Raw genomic sequence first — 16,168 nt, 5'->3', positions numbered from 1 at the left:
CCTGAGCTAGTGGAAGGGAGTTTAGAGCAACCTGGGCCAGTGGAAGGTGTCCCTGCCCATGGCAGGGGTGGAATCTTTAATATCCCTTCCAACCCAAACCAGTCTCGGATTCTGTACTAAAAGGCACAGAAATCCAAGGGGTAAAAATAAGCCCTTGGGAATTACACAGAGAGTCCTAAAACTCTACACTAAATATATAGTGAAGTCAGACTTTAGCTTTGAGATATAGCAAAAATAAGTCACAGGAAATATTGTCAAGAATATAGTAAAAGCTACAGAAAATATATGTCAGAGCAGATTTCAACAGCTACAATAGAAACCAAACAAAACGTGAAGACATTAAGGTTTTAGATCTGAAACACATGCAACAAATTAAGAGAAAGAGGAGGTGAGAGGCAGGAGGTTGATGCTCTGAATCCCAGTTAGTTCTGGCAGGGGAGTTAGGAGATGAGAGCTGGAGGAGCAGCCAGGAGAGGGCTGTCTTGCTCTGCTCAGCACAGCAGAGCCAGCACTGAGCTTCTCCCAGCACAGCCTCATTCCATTACCTCTTGTCTTCTTCCAAAGGCTGAGATGTCATCCTGAAAACAAGCAAGAATGTTAAAGTGAACCTTAACCCCAATGAACACCCAGTCAGACCCACCCACAGCATCACTGGTTGTATTCAAAGTGTCCTTTAAAATGTTAGAACGAGCCCCAGCAAGAAAAAAAAAAATCATAGAATTAAAACCCCAAAATGATGGTTCAGCTGTGAAAATTGCATTCAGCTCATATTAAAGGCAAAACCAGGTTCTAAAACTATGGATTTCTACAACTCCTAATAAAGGATTCTGGCCTAATACACAGTAGCAGCATCTCCTCTGCTGCTTGCACAGAAAAAAATACATTTCACTCCCCTCTTAGCTCACCTTTGGCTGTCATTACTCACACACACAGAGCAAACAGGGGAAGCAACATCAACACAGTGATATCAAATTCCACTTCCCAATTCCTTTCCTCTGCTGTGTGCAGGTTCAGGGCAGAACCTTTATTTCCCTCCCCAGTTGTAGCTGTTGGTACTTACAAGACTTCCTCAATCTTAGCAATAATCTGCTCTGCACATGTTCTCTCCTTCTCCACCGCGTTGCGGTCTCGGAGCCGTTCTGCATCCAGCTTGGTTAGCTCTCCCTCTGCCAGGGTCAGCCCCATGCTACGTTTCTGCCTGCAAGGAGGGCACAGGGAATCATCCCTTGAAACTGCAGCCTGGCCTGTGCCAGGGCAAAGCAACCACAGGACAGGCAGGAAGGGACACAGCTTTCAGTATTTTTTCGGTGTGCAAATGGAGAAGTCACAGAGGGATTTTTTCCAAGGGCACATAGGGGAAATAGCTTCAAACTGAACGAGGGGAAATCTAGAGGAGATAGGAGGAAGAAATTCTTCCTAGTTAGGGTGTTCAGGCTCTGGGATATTGCCCAGGGAGGTGGTGCAGTCACCATCCCTGGAGGTGTTTCAGAGGTGTTAGGATGTGACACTGCAGGATCTGGTTTAAGGATTCCAGCAGTGATAGGTTAATGATTGGACTTGATCATCTTAGAGGTCTCCTCCAGCCTTGATGATTCTATGATTCCAGTCTATGATTCTAAGTCATGAAAGGACTTTTTAGAAGGCCATATATTGACAGGACAAGGGGGAATGGCTTCACACTGAAGGAGAGGAGATCTAGATCAGATATGAGGAAGAATTTCTGCCCTGTGAGGATGGTGAGGCACTGGCACAGGTTGCCTAAAGAAGCTGTCTGACATTTATCAACATAATCATAGTATCATACTATGTGAAGGGGTTGAATTGAGCTTAGAGATGATCCAGCCCCAACACCCTGCCCTGGGCAGGGACACATCTCACCAGAGCAGGTTGCTCAAGGCTTGATCCAACCTGGTTTTGAGCACTGCGAAGGTTAAGACACATTGCAGCTGCCAAGGAAAAGTAGCTATTTTGCAGCCAACTCCTGTGCACACAGCTCAGGTTGTAGATTTAAAGCATCTACTTGAATTGAGATGTTTTTAGGTCTGAAAAAGTCCATTATTGAACACTGCCTTGGTATAATGTCTCTTGTTGGTACAGAGCTCTTACGACTCCACATGAAAGGGCAAATTAATTATCACGTTCTATTCTATGCTCATGACAACTTTGTCAAGTGGATTATTCTTTGCCCAAAGGGAAGAGGGAAGGAAAACAGGCAAATGAGAAAAAAGAATATATAAGCTGATTAGAAACACAATGAGGAAGGATTTAGAGAACAGCACCTAAGAAACAACACCCTGAAATTGCCTCAAAGAGAATCATAGAACTATCAAGGTTGGAAGAGACCTCTAAGATCATCAAGTCCAACCATGAGCCTCTCACTGCTGGAATCCCTAAACCAGATCCTCCAGTGTCAGACACCTCTTAAACACCTCCAGGGATGGTGACTCCACCACCTCCCTGGGCAATATTCCAGTGCCTCAACACCCTCACAGGGAAAATATTTCTCCTAACATCTAATTTGAAACTCTAATCTGAAATGGCTTCTAAGAATGAAGAATCCAAGCTCCAAAACTGATCTTGCAGTTGATTAGTTGTAGCACAGTGTCAAAATCCATTCAAGGGTTGGTCATGGGGTGACCTGGAGCTCCTCTCCAGTCATACCTTTCTGCTCAGTCCAAGATGAATTACTCTGTCCCTCAGGTTTGGGTTTCTCCTGCACTGACCACACTGACTTAGGTATGAATTAAGTGACAACCACACAGACAAGTGTTGTTACCTGAAATCTTCCAGATTCCTCTGAACTTCTGGACAAACTTTATCTTGCATAGTTTGTATGAACTGGCGGTGAAGCTCTTCAGGAAGGAGCTCTGGTCTTCTCCTGTCTGTGAGCCAGAGAAGTTCAGGAGTTATTCTCTTGAGAACAGTTCTGTCCACCTTGGAATAAAGTCATTCCCCATCCAAGAGTTCCCTTGTGCCTTTCCCTTACAGAAACACACACCCAAGGCAAGAGAATCTCACCTAGTTCCAAGGAGATTTCGTCTGGAACTGGAACTTTGAGGTTCTGCAAGAGAAAAGAGAGGCTAAAGAACACACACAGCAAACAGCACCAATAAAACCCACAGGACAAACCAGGCAAGGAAATCCCAAAGCCACAATCACCCACCTGACAGTATTAAAGGAAGAATTCCTCTATATTGCATTTCCCAGGGGTAATTTCATCCCTGGAGTTTAATTATGAACATGTGGTATCAGTTCTGCTCCACTATGTCCCAGTCCCATCCATGACAGTAAAGAATTTCTGAGGCTTCTCAACAGATACATAAAATTTCCCACTCCTTGTAGCAGCCACACCAATATTTACAGCACTTATTAGCCTAATTAATGAAAAGGCAATGCAGAACAGCTAGAGCTTAACTACCACTAAATTATTTCCCCTACCAGACAACAAGTTCCCTGTGATTTATTGTCTCATCAGGCACGAGGCCACACACCATTCATTTCCCTGCACTCACTGCTAACTCTGAAACAAAAACATTTCAATTAAGTTATTATTAAATTCCATTAAGCTATTTTTAATCATTACCAAAATTATTGTGTTCAAAACTTTTTATTATGGAAGATTTTAACCCCTTAGTATTTTTTCCAGTTCAGGTAAGAGGAGAAAGGTAGAAGTGAATTTGGGAGATATGCTTGAAAAGGAGGGAAAGGGTTGGAACCTACTGCAGCTCTGTCCAAGAAGAACTGGTAGAACTCAAGGAAAACACGTCTGGTCTCTTTGGAGTTGGTCTGCTTGTATAGGTCTGTGTAAAGGTAGCACAGCTGTGGGGAACACGAGGGCAAGAAATCAAGTGAGACCATGAGAACTCTTCCAACACTCCTAACTCTAAGATGGCTCTCAAATATTGCAAGAAACTCAGCATTTCTGGATTGAAAGTCTTCCTAGATACTCTAATAGTTTTATAGACCTTCCCAGCAGACAACTAATCCCAACACCTTAGAGCTGGACTGGATTGGACTAATCTCATCACCAAAAGGTTGGACTGGATGATCTTCATAAGTCCCTTCCAACTCCAAAGATTCTAAGACCTTAGGGTGGGATGAAAGGTTCTCAAGAGCTAAATACTTGTTTGTGAACAGCTAAATATAAGGGAGAAAAGTTCATGTGTCTCCATCTAGCTGAGGAGATAAAGGAGAGATTGATTTGTGTGGGGATCTCACAGCACCTTCCAGGATCTGAAGGGCCCTTAATATTCTACGACCACCCTCATGCCTGCACAAGACCCACATTTCTCTCCTTGCCACATCCCTGACAATGTCACACAACCACAAGGAGACCCTGGTACTATCTGGTTAAGACTTCTCTGTGCCAGGGGAACAATTCCAGACCATCTTACCAGTGCTGCAGGATCAAACTGAGACACCACATGATGCAGGAGAACAGCCAGGTGAGCTGGGCGAGATTTTAGGAGCTCAATGCTCTGGAAGCAGCTGCCTTGGCCATTAATCTGTGGAGACACATGGGAAATCTGAATTATTCAAGGAAGATAAAGCAAGGACAGCTACAATAACTCAGAATAAGTATGTCAAAAGCCACAGCAGCTCTACTGCTGTGACAATGATGCAGAACTTAACAGAGACTAAATAAGCAGAAGAGAATGAAACGAGGCAAATTAATTTGTAGAAAGGAAGTTCTGGAAGAGGAACAGAAAGCCTCAAAGATGGCACATTGGCACATCATCCTGCCAAATGTTTCTCTTTGGCAGCAGCAGCAATAACAGGAATCCCATTCCCTAATTCCTGTTTCCCAGTACAAGAACTGCTCAACACAAACAAGTCTTGGAGCACTTGTGGTTTGGGCTGAGAGGTGCAGGGTTCTGGGGGAGAGGGAAAAGGAGTGGCTGAGGCTGAAAGTCATTCCCACCTGCTCCTGTTCTGTGTCAAAGTCATCATCCTCTGCTCCAATGATCTGAGTCCCCACTCGGGATAAAGGACTTCCAACACTGGACTGGGAATCCTGGAGTCAGTCACAAGGGAAGGAAGGAAAGTGCTGTTAGTCTCTTGTCACAGCAAACCTATTTTACCAAGTTAGAGCTATTACTACCATTTTTATTCTCCTACTCCAAACCAATGTGTCTCCACTCAACCCTGTCCAGGTTGGCAGCTCTGACATCCCTTCCCAAAGCCTCCCCCAACTCCACACACTCCCAAACATCAAAGCAGATGATTCAAGACCTCATGCACAGACATGACACACCATGGCATGTGACAAATGCCATCTTGGGATAAATGGAGAGATTTGGAAATTTTTCACTTTGGAAAAACAAGGAGATGAGGGGGAAATAGTGGAGAAGTCATCCTAGGGATGATATGTTCAGACAGATCTGCACTCCCTGCTGAGTTCCACTTTTCCCAGTGCTGCTAATGCCACTTCATAACGGCTAAATAGCCCAAAAATGCTGTTTCATTCCCTGCTGGACTCAAGGAATGAAATATGTCCAACTCTCTACCTATTTCAGACCCAGCTGCTTTACTGCTCATTATATAGTTCTTACCTCTAAATGACTTTGCTCTTAAGCTTCATAAACATTTCCTCAGCTAATTAACTTTTCCCTGCACAATTTTAATTGCCTTTTCTAAAGCAAAGTTCCTGCATGCCCCATTTCCAACGAGGGGGGAAGCAGCAAGGTTTTAATGGGCCCATCACAAAAGATGCTGTTGTGACACTTGATGATTTGTACTCACATTGTCTTGAAGCTCAGCCTTTTCTGGGCTCTCATCTGGGTAAATTCTCTCCTTCAGGCCACTGCGAGGACTCTGGGAAAGGAGGAAGTTCAGGTCTGGTGAGTATCAGTAAATGCAGGAAAGTGAGAACTACACACTGAGTTTTGCAGCCACAAGAGCCAAAACTTCTCTTTTCTCACAGACTGAACTGGTCATCAACTGAGGTATGAAAAACCAGAATGAAATGTGTGACCTACAGGCAGAGTTAACAAAAAAAAACCCAAAACCCCAACTGAATGCAGAAGGAGATTTGGTAAGAAAGTTGGTGACACTGAGTAACAGCCAAGCTGGGAAAAACATAGAATCATAAATGTGAAGGGGTTGGAATGGAGCTTAGAGATCATCCAGCCCCAATCCCTGCCCTGGGCAGGGACACCTCCCACCAGAGCAGGTTGCTCAAGGCTCATCCAACCTGGCTGTGAACACTGCCAGGGTTGGGGCATCATCATCCCTGGGCAACCTGTGCCAGTGTCTCACCATCCTCCCAGGGAAAACTGTTGCTTTCCAGCCTCTCTTTTTCCATGGGGTCACTCCACCCCAGCTGCAGAACTCTGGAATTCTTGTTCAGCTTCCAAAGGTTCCTATTGCCCCAATCCTTATGTTTCTCAAAGTCACTTTGGATTAAAAAGCTTCTATGTTTGGTGTGCCAATCACCACCAGTGATCTCACACCACTCACAAAACGGACACAATTGAGTTTATTAGGAAGATAACTATGAATTTAATGGAATAAATAGCATTTATTATCTAGAAACATGAGTGATATCTGGTCAGATCTGGAGTTGGAGGAGGAATGATTCAAACCAGAGCCATGTATGTTCACATCTGACCCACCTTCCTTTCACTTCTACCAACTGCTGAGACAAATTTAGCTCTCTCATCCTTAAGTTAATCAACAAACTTAGGCTAAATCCAAGCACAGACTCTCAATTCCCCTGCACTAATCAGATAGTGACTTAATTAAGGATTAGGCACTAAGCACTGCAATGGGGAGAGCACAGGAGCACAGACTGATAACTAATGAGTGAACAGACTAAGAGCCTTTCCTGCTGGCAATAACTGAAGCTGATCTGGGAGAAGGAAAGCTCTTCCCCACTTCCATGGCAACTTGCCCACTGCCTGGATCTGAGTCACAGTCACAATTGGAACACTCTCATACCCTTAAAAGATGCTCTAATTGGCATCTGAGTTCTGAGGAGGATACTGGCATCCATCTCTCTTTCTGTGCTTCCAGGGATTATGCCAGGGAAATCTAACCCTACATGAAAACCCAAACCCACACCCAGTCCCTAATGCAAGGCCAGGGAAAGATTTTTGGGGGCACTGAGAAGCCTAATGCAGTGATGCAGAGTGTGACTGAGCCAGAGCATACACAGGACAACCCGAATCTGCACAGGGAAACCAAAGGCAAAAAGGTAGAGCAGCAAAGTGCTGGAGCTGTTGAGACTCACATCAGCAATGTCACTGTTGGGTCTGGAGGGGCTGTCACCACTGAAATCCAGTTTGCTCACACAGTCCCCAGTCTCTGCCTCTCCTTCACTGATCTGCAGTGATTCTGACACAGACCTGGAGGACAAGACTCCATCCTGGAAAAATAAAGTGAGTTGAGACACAGCCCAGAGCAAGGAGAATATCTCAAGAGACAGCACTTAAACATCAACTGCTTTAAAAGCCACTTTGTTCACATCACTTAGAAAACTTCTGTGAAGACAACAGGAAAACCACACCAAGTTTGCAGGACTTATAACATCATAGGCAGAGGGAAAAGAGGAAAAATAATACTACCTGCATTTATTTTTAGCAAAACCAAAGCTGTTTTAAGCTTCCAGTTATTAATTTTCCACTCTAAGAATGACTTCACAGGTTTCTTTAGAGTGGCATGGGCAGACTAATAAACACCTTATGGTTTGCACTTACTGCCCAAAAAGTTTTTTCCCAGATGATTTAAAGCCACTGCAAAGCCAATTTCATCCTGACACTGCCCTGCTGGACAGTCCCTGCAAGTTTAGCTCCAGCTCTCAGCTCCAGAGGGTGCAACTTGCCTGGCCAAGCACAGCAGGGCCTGGCAGGGATCTCCTGCTTGCCCACAACACCCTCATCCCCCAGGAATTTTCACCTGGAGAAGCCTGACCCGTTGTGTTACCTGAGTAGAGCCTGTGGCTTTGGACAACTGCTCCTGCAGCTGAGGAATGTGCTTCTTGGCTTCCTGGATCTCTTTGTGCAGTTTGGTGGTGGGAGATCTGCTGTACTCCTCTTGCAGGGACTGAAAAACAAGGGTGTGAGATTTCCCTCAGTATCTCAGCTTAGAACCACAACCTACTGCTCATATTTTCACTATCACATCTTTGTCTTTGTATCAGACCTTCCTCCACCCTCTCCTACTTCCACAGCTCCAGTACCTGCAGCCTCTCCTGCTCCTTCTGTAACATCTTCCTCAGAATCTCCACCTTCTGGTTGTGGACAATGTTATTCTCCTCCTGGAAAATACAGAGAGAATAAGGGTTGTGTTTCTGGTGGAGCTGGGAAGGAAATTGGACATGCCATTTTCTCATCTACTTTCTAAACATGAAACCTGAAAAGTCACACAAGAAGCAATTCAAGCTCCCAAACCCCATCCTGGCCATTCTTTCCTCATTTTGAATGTAGCCAACAACATTTAAGCTGTATTTGTATTACCTCAGATGGGACTGGAGATTTGCACTTGCAAAATGGTTTTTACCCCCAAGTGCCTAAATGGCCACGGACAGGATAAATATTCCAATTTGTGATTTGTGCAAGAGCAGCTAAACAAATCAGAGGGAATCCTTCCCTGTGAGGTGCTGAGGCACTGGCACAGGTTGCCCAGAGAAGCTGTGGCTGCTCCATCCCTGGGAGTGTTCCAGGCCAGGTTGGATGGGGCTTGGAGCAACCTGGGCTGGTGGAAGGTGTCCCTGCCCTTGGCAGGGTGTGGAATGAGATGACCTTTAAGGTCCCAACCCAAACAATTCTGATTCTGTGATGATTCTATGATTTATTCCCTGTCTGAACCTCTCAGCAGAGCCCCAGATGTGCTCCTGGTGTGTGTTCTCATCATGTACATGTTTGCCTCTCCTTTGTGCACTGTTCAGGATCTGGAGGGAGAAGTATTTTGCTCACTGTTGTCCCAGCAATGTGTGGGTGAAAACCTTCCTCTCCCACTAGGCCCAGGAAGCTTCTGTGTGGCCTCTTTCAATGTGGCTCTAAGCTTGGAATGCAAAGCAGGTGCAATGGGAACCATCTCGATGCTTCTAGTGCCATTAGATCTGTGTAGTATAAATCATATGCCATGTTCAATTCTCCCTGTGTTCAGCAATGGGATTTATTCCTTGGTGGGATACAGTTGGGAACTGCCTTAAAAGAGGCAAACTCAGCTTGCAACTGTACAGGGAGTGGAACTAGATGAGCTTTGAGGCTTCAACCCCAAACTAGTCTGTAATTCCATGATTCCTTCCCCTGCTCCATCAATTCTTTGCCAAGAGAGCTTTAAATCTTACCCCCATAAGCACTGGGCTAGTGATCCTTTCTGCATTTCCTGACGTGCCAGGCGAATGGGGAGATGTCATGATGGGAGACATATGCCCAAATCCTGCTAGATCCACTTCAGAGTCAGCCAAGGGGATCTGGGGCGACCCTGGTGGGCGCCCCTGCACGGTGAGAGCTACATAGGAACCCGCTGAGGGACACAACAAGGCACAGGTCAGACACACCACCAGATTCAGCTCCCTCATTAGGCTTCTATGCTTTGCCTGATTGCCATTTCCCTCTGCAGACAGCACCAGAGATTCCTCCCACTCCTCCCTCAAAGCAGAGAGCCTGAGAGCACTGTCAGCTCTGAGATCTGTTTACACATCAGGGAACTCGTGATAATCATCCTTTAGCAAAGCACACAACCCAATTTTTAGCCCAGCACGTGACATCTGCAGTATAGATATGTTCATACCACAAAATAAAATATGCTGGAGTGGAAGAAACCACTAATACCTTCCTCCTTGTACAAGAAAATCAGCTAACGACACATTTCCTTTAGCAATTCCAGAGCCTTGGCTAACGACACATTTCCTTTAGCAATTCTAGGAGTCTCATCCAGCAATGTGGATTAAAAGGGCCTGAACAGCTGTGGAATGTAAGGTGGAATCAAAAGGTGGGAAAGCACCTAGGCAAGGCTTGATACTAAGTTCAAACATCCAGCTAAGGACAAACTATAGAAGCTTAAGTTCAAAGATGTCAAAATGACCCCAGTTTCACTTCCCTGTTTCAGACACTCCTTCCTCACCCAGCACTGGGCATGGTTACACCTCAGCCTTGTCACTTGGGAGCTCAAGCAGTAGTTAGACCTTTCAAGTGATGCCTGTTATGCTTTAAAGGAGCACAGTGACAGCAGCAAGCACTGCCTTTACTTACACTTGATCAGCTTTACCACCTCCAAATGGTTTGAGTGAGTTACCAGAGTGCCATTCACCTGGTGTGGGGAGGAAGAGAAAAATCAGTGTTTTCATCTATTGATTTCCAGCCAAAGGCATCCACACATCCCTCAATAAGCACCAGAAAGAAGAATAGTATTTTCTTTTTCCCCCATCTCCATTAATATGTCTTTCAGGTCATTATCAGATAAGTAATTTATCCTTCCAACAGTTTGTCTCAGTGAGCAAAGCTCTGCAAAAACAAAACTATACATACACACACCACAAAAACCAAGCAGATTTAAAAAAAAAAGAGAAAGCAACTCATTTCTGACTGGGCAGAAAAAGATCAGGGCAGCTAATTTAAGTCATTCATTTAAAGGCCTGGGGGAAATCCCAACTCTTATCTATGTCAGTGGCACAACCAGCATTTTGCAGTTTTTACAGCCTTTTTAGTTACTCACTTGATTTCTTAGCTGCTTGGGACTAAAGGAAAACACAGATCTGGAGGCAGTTAGAGGAAGAACACGAATTCAGGCAGACTATGCATTTACAGGGCATTAAGAGTAACTCTCTGTTCCTTCTCTCCTCTGCCAATTCTGGTTTGATTTCATTTGTGATACTGAGCCTTGGAGGATGCTGAACTCACCCACAAAGTTGTGAAATGAGTGATCTCCACACCAGAACTGACACTCAGCACTGAGACTTCAGTGATTACTGTTCTGGTACCCTCAGAACATGAAAGCTTAGACCATTCCTCTATCCTCCAGACTAATGCAAACATCACAGCAGACGTATCCTATCCCATTTTTGTGGGCAAAGAGCTCATTTCATACAAAGGATCCATTTCTCTGGTGATCTGAATGTCCTTACCTTGATAATCCTGTCACCTGTCTGCACTCCAGCCCGCATGGCTGCTCCATCTGGAGGGGAGAAAGCCTTTAGTTTCAATCTCAGTACACCCATTCCAAGCAAAAAAAAGGTGTCAGCCTCTTTCCATACACCCATTCCAATGGTTCTATGGTCTGAACACTTGGGTAGTTACATGCAAAACTGCTTCCTGCACTCAGCCAAGCTCCCTCTGCCTCCATCAGGTTAAAGCCTCTGGGTATCTAGCCCAGAGCAGTTCTCTTCTCACTTTGCAGTGGCTACACCATGCCACGATCCCACCACATTCCAAAGAGTTATTCCTTTCCCCTTGGATGCAAGAGGTCACTCTCCAAACCCACCAGACAACGAGGAGGTGATGGTGATTCACCACATCCCAACAGCTCAACGCTCCGCACACCCATTCCCAAGCTACACCCAGCCCACCTTGAGGATTGGTGGAGTTTCTCCCAGATTTTGGTGACCCACATGCACCCCCTGAGGTCCTCTCTGGCTCCTTCATCCTGCTGCTCACCTTCCTTGACAGACTGCACGAAGACTGGGTTGTCTCCGCTGACTGTCAGCCCGAAGCCGTTCTCATCCCGCTGGATAACCACGCAGCGCTGAACAAGACCTGCAGAAGAAAGGTGGGGAGAAGGGCAGGAGAAAGAGAAATACAAAGAGACACAAGCTAGGCATCAGTCCAAAACCTTATCCTCCTAGATAATCACAGGGTACTGAAAGGAAGTGGTACAATACAAGAGAGGGAGAAGATGTGAGAGACAGAAACAGGGCAGCAGGCCAGAAATAGAGAGGGATGGCAAGATAGAGAGGGATGGGATGGCAAGACAGGTCAAGCTTATTGCTTCAGCTGCACACAACACACAGATACAACAGCAGAGGTGCAGACAGCTCTGGCACACCAGACACAACTGGAGGTAAAAGCAGCAGTACACAAACCAGTGAGTAAAATCTCCCTTTGTCTGTGTGAATGGTTCAGAGCACGGCAGAGCTGTCGTGTTCCACCACACCAGCAACACCAACCAACTCCAAAAACACAAGTCCCAAATCTCCTAGGCTAGTGATGGGGTTGGGCTACAACAGTTTATAATATCAGGAAAAGTTCTCCCAATTCTCAGCAAAAATCTCTTCTTGGGGCATCTTCTGGTCTAGCTGAGCATATCCCACAGAACCAGTGAACAAGGGCAAACCACACTGAGCTATCTTGAAAGGACTCCTGAAATAAAGGCCATGCTGAAGTTCAGGGCCAAAATCCCAGGAGATGGGAGTGGGACCTGCTCCTCCTTTCACTTGCTGTGAGACATCAAAGGCAACTTGGTTTGTTTCCTGGTGCACTCACTATTCTGTGAACAGAGAGAAATGTACTCAGCAGGTGCAGCATTCAGACCAGCTGAAATGCTGGCTATGACTTTGGGCACCTAAAAATGAAGTCATGGAAGAACAAAAAAACAAGCAGCAGCCCTGGCATAGTCATTGCTGAGCCTGTTCCTAGAAATATCTGCAAAAAAGCCTCCTACAATGGAGCTCTTCTCCTCCAAAGCGACTTTAGGAGCTCTGCAAGATGCTTCTTTCAGTGCCCTTTTATTTCCATCACCCTTATTCCAACAGCTGCTTTGCTGCCTCATTTCTACAGCCACATCAGGCAAAATTCCTACACCAGTATCCTGAGGAAGGATTGAAGTTCTTCACAATCAAAGTCGTAGCACTTTTGTTTAGCATGGAGGAATCCCAGGGAACTGGGAAGATGCTGTCCCAGCCAGACTGGCTTTTCTGGAATAACTCTTAAGGCAGAGCATGGAGCCATACTCATGTCTTAAATTACTCTGGTACCACTGCAGCTCCTTTCACTTCTCATGGAAATGAGGAGCCTTGAGTGAAAACACTGTCTGCCCAGTCAGTCCTGTTCTCCTCCAGTGTGGCATACATGAAAACAGCAGTGGGAGCAGGGGAAAAAGTTGTGTTCCAGCACCTGGAGAGCAGTGTGGTCACAGTCTCACCTCCCAGCAACTCCTCTCCTGCCAGTGAAGGAGAAGCAAGTCATGCTGCACTGATGGAACAAGGTGGGAGCAGACAAGAGGAGAATCTCCACCTTTCACAGCCTCTTTCTCTGGCTAAGTGCAGTAAATGCCTCTCCCCTTTGCACCTCCCATTCTGCTGTATGTTCTTCAAGTCTCACTTCCCAAGAATGATGCCCCAGGGTGGGGTGTGGGAACCAGCACATGTGCTGGTTCATCCCAGCAGCTCCTTTCCAGCCCTGCAGCCCCATGAGTAACACACTAAACTAAGCTTTTGACTCACCAGAACTGTCCCTGTTTAAAGGCACAGCAGAGCTCAGAGTACTCACTGCTCTTCCACTGGATTTCTCTCCTTTCCAGGACCAAGAGCCCTTGGATCTATTGCTAAGCTTCCTCCTTGCATGAGCCTGATGCCAATGCAGTGACACCTCATCAACTGACTTTACAGAGCCTAATTTAAGTCCCCAGAGCAATCAAATTAAACTGTTTCACCCCCATAAGTCTCTATTCCATCCAAGACCACCTTTTAAATTTGGAATGGGGAGACAACTGAAATTAAGACAAGCTGAACCCAAATTACTCCATAATTGCTTATCTCTGTAGTTGTTCCCTTCAGATAAGGAAGGGGCACTAAACCCTTCTCCAAACTCAATATAGAAGGCTGAAATGAGATGCAGGGAGAGCTCAGGTAGGCCTGGCTGAGAGATATCATGCTTGACTGAGACACACAGCAGCTTTACAGGGATTTTAATGAAGTTATCTGAAGTTTCCTCAAGAAAACACCATTCCCTGCAGAACCACAACACCCTGTCTGAGCAGGCAGACCAAAAAGAACAACCTTCAAATCCTCTTTTATTCTGTTCTGAGGGAAAATGAGCAAAGAACCCCAAAAAAAAATCTGCCATCTGCTCACTTTTTGGTTCTTGAAGTAAAATATATCCAATTTGAAATCTGCTTAGTGGTGGAATTTTAAGAGCAGAGCAGCAATGTTTTCATAACCCACATGTGGTACCTTGAACACCTCATCAGACACTCTGGAATGGACTGAAAGGAAAGCCACAAACCACTGGGAGCCCAATGACACCAAAGTTTCCAAGAGCTGTTCCTGTCACACCTGGATATCCCAAGAACATAGAGGGACATGCAACTACTAACTAAACCAACTTCAACCCAGTGTATGAGCTTGGGGCAACACTGGAGAGCTCATGTTAGCCAGTGCCAATCAGCCTTTCATTCACCTTTCTCCCTTCGTGTTCCAACCCTCAGTGTCCCCTGGATGGAAATCCTGACTCATTCCTTTTGCTATTTCACTTTATCCAGCTGAAACTTAGGGAATATTACAAGATCTGAACCCCTCATGGACACTCCTCAAAATCAAATCACTAATAACCTTATTCCCACATTTGCTTTCACTTGACAATATCTTCATGGCAAGGAGGGATTAAACATCACTTATCAATCCTTTAAGTACCCAAAATCACACTGGATGTTTGTGTCTTGAGTGGATTCATCAAATTCTGTGGAGAAACAATAAATCTTCATCTTTTTTGCTCCTCGTGAAGATGTTAATTCCCCAGATTCACTGGGAGAGCCTCAAGGCAGGAGCACAGCAAAGCAGTCAACTCTGGGCTGGAGTTAAGGAGGTTTAAACTCAAAAATTGAAGTGTTAGAAATTACCAGTGTCAGGAAGAGGAATTGCAGGCAAAGCTAAGAGGATTCACTCTTCAGTAGGTGGCACTAGTCCCTCTCCTTTCTCCAGCTCTGTTCCAATTTGGGATGTGGGGAAGGGTAAGTCAAACCTTTCGAGGTCAGTGACACCCCATGGCAGTGAGATTGTCTCTAAGAGTCTTGTCAGATACATTTTCATTGTCCAAGAGCTTCTCTAGTAAAGAGATCGTTCACCTTCTTCTCTTCTACACATTCTACTGGGAAGTTATTCAACAAAACAGGGAATTTCATACAGCTATAGAATTTTAAGGGTTCAAATGGAGCTAAGGGACCATCCAGCCCAAACCCCTCTGCCCTGGGCAGGGACAACTCCCACCAGAGCAGGTTGCTCAAGGCTCATCCAACCTGGAATGAAACATTGCCAGGGTTGGGGCAACCACAGCCTCCCTGGGCAACCTGGGACAGTGTCTCATGCCATTAGCAGACCCCAACAAACAGAGCAGGAGCTCATCCTAAAAACCTGAATCACTAAAGAGAATGGGGAGAACCAGGTTGGATGGGCTCAAACCACCTGTGCCCACATGGATGTTCCTGAGCCATTGGCATTCCAGGGCCTAAGGGGGCACACCAAGAGTGTTGGAGAGGGACTTTGGACAGGGCATGGAGTGACAGGACAAGGGGAATGGCTTCCCACTGCCACAGGGCAGAGTTGCATGGGATATTGGGAAGAAATTCTTCCCTGTGAGGTGTTGAGACACTGGCACAGGTTGTCCAGAGAAGCTGTGGCTGCTCCATCCCTGGGAGTGTTCAACCTTGGATAGGGCTTGGAGCAACCTGGGCTGGTGGAAGGTGTCCCTGTCCATGGCAGGGGGTGGAACCAGATGATTTTAAGGTCCCTTCAACCCAACCCAGCCTGGGATTCTCTGAAACATGAAGCACATCTCCCATAACACAACATGAGCTTCTCCTCTGCTCAGACACAGCTTGGGAGCTGAGATCTGTGAACTCTAACCTCCCTGGGGGCATGAGGCCACAATAGGAAAATGCAGTTTACTAGTGTGATTTGCAATGAATCATTCCATAAACAAAAACAAACTCCTTGGGGTTTTGAGAATGTCCAAAGGTTTCAGTTCATTTGGGAAGTTTTCTGGCTAGAAAGTATTTTCAGAAACAAAATGTAGAGAACTATCACCTCTTAAAAAGGCAATTCCTCCTAGGATGCAATTCTGAACTTCTAGTTCTAGTTCTTACCATGATCTTCATACCAAATGCCATATAAGCAGCATTCCTCAGATTCTTCCAGTAACACAAGTCATGCAAAGTCAGGGCAAAAAATATAGTGTCTGAACTGGTGCAGTGGCTTAAAACTGTTCAGAACAACAGCACAGAACACTGTTCA

The 16,168-nt window shown here is 45.6% G+C and overlaps 1 protein-coding gene across 1 annotated transcript in view; it reads right to left on the bottom strand.

Annotated features, from left to right (window-relative positions):
* Window positions 1–16,168, bottom strand: part of ARHGEF12 (Rho guanine nucleotide exchange factor (GEF) 12) — a gene marked incomplete at its 3' end in the record, with an annotated part of 36,477 nt that overhangs the window by 13,315 nt on the left and 6,994 nt on the right. Inside the window, exons 4-18 of the mRNA XM_009077337.1 lie at window positions 11,601–11,699; window positions 11,072–11,121; window positions 10,200–10,257; window positions 9,293–9,471; window positions 8,180–8,257; window positions 7,924–8,043; window positions 7,232–7,366; window positions 5,743–5,814; window positions 4,922–5,014; window positions 4,395–4,505; window positions 3,721–3,819; window positions 3,019–3,061; window positions 2,777–2,882; window positions 1,061–1,198; window positions 546–578 (exon numbers count right to left, since the gene is read on the bottom strand). Of these exons, the coding sequence (XP_009075585.1) occupies window positions 546–578; window positions 1,061–1,198; window positions 2,777–2,882; window positions 3,019–3,061; window positions 3,721–3,819; window positions 4,395–4,505; window positions 4,922–5,014; window positions 5,743–5,814; window positions 7,232–7,366; window positions 7,924–8,043; window positions 8,180–8,257; window positions 9,293–9,471; window positions 10,200–10,257; window positions 11,072–11,110 (1,304 nt within the window). The remainder of the gene's footprint in view (window positions 1–545; window positions 579–1,060; window positions 1,199–2,776; window positions 2,883–3,018; window positions 3,062–3,720; window positions 3,820–4,394; window positions 4,506–4,921; window positions 5,015–5,742; window positions 5,815–7,231; window positions 7,367–7,923; window positions 8,044–8,179; window positions 8,258–9,292; window positions 9,472–10,199; window positions 10,258–11,071; window positions 11,122–11,600; window positions 11,700–16,168) is intronic.

Source organism: Acanthisitta chloris, unplaced genomic scaffold, assembly GCF_000695815.1.
Source record: "Acanthisitta chloris isolate BGI_N310 unplaced genomic scaffold, ASM69581v1 scaffold16750, whole genome shotgun sequence".
Taxonomy (NCBI): domain Eukaryota; kingdom Metazoa; phylum Chordata; class Aves; order Passeriformes; family Acanthisittidae; genus Acanthisitta; species Acanthisitta chloris.
The sequence above is the reverse complement of the archived record's forward strand: the minus strand, read 5'-3'. Positions and strand labels throughout refer to the sequence as shown.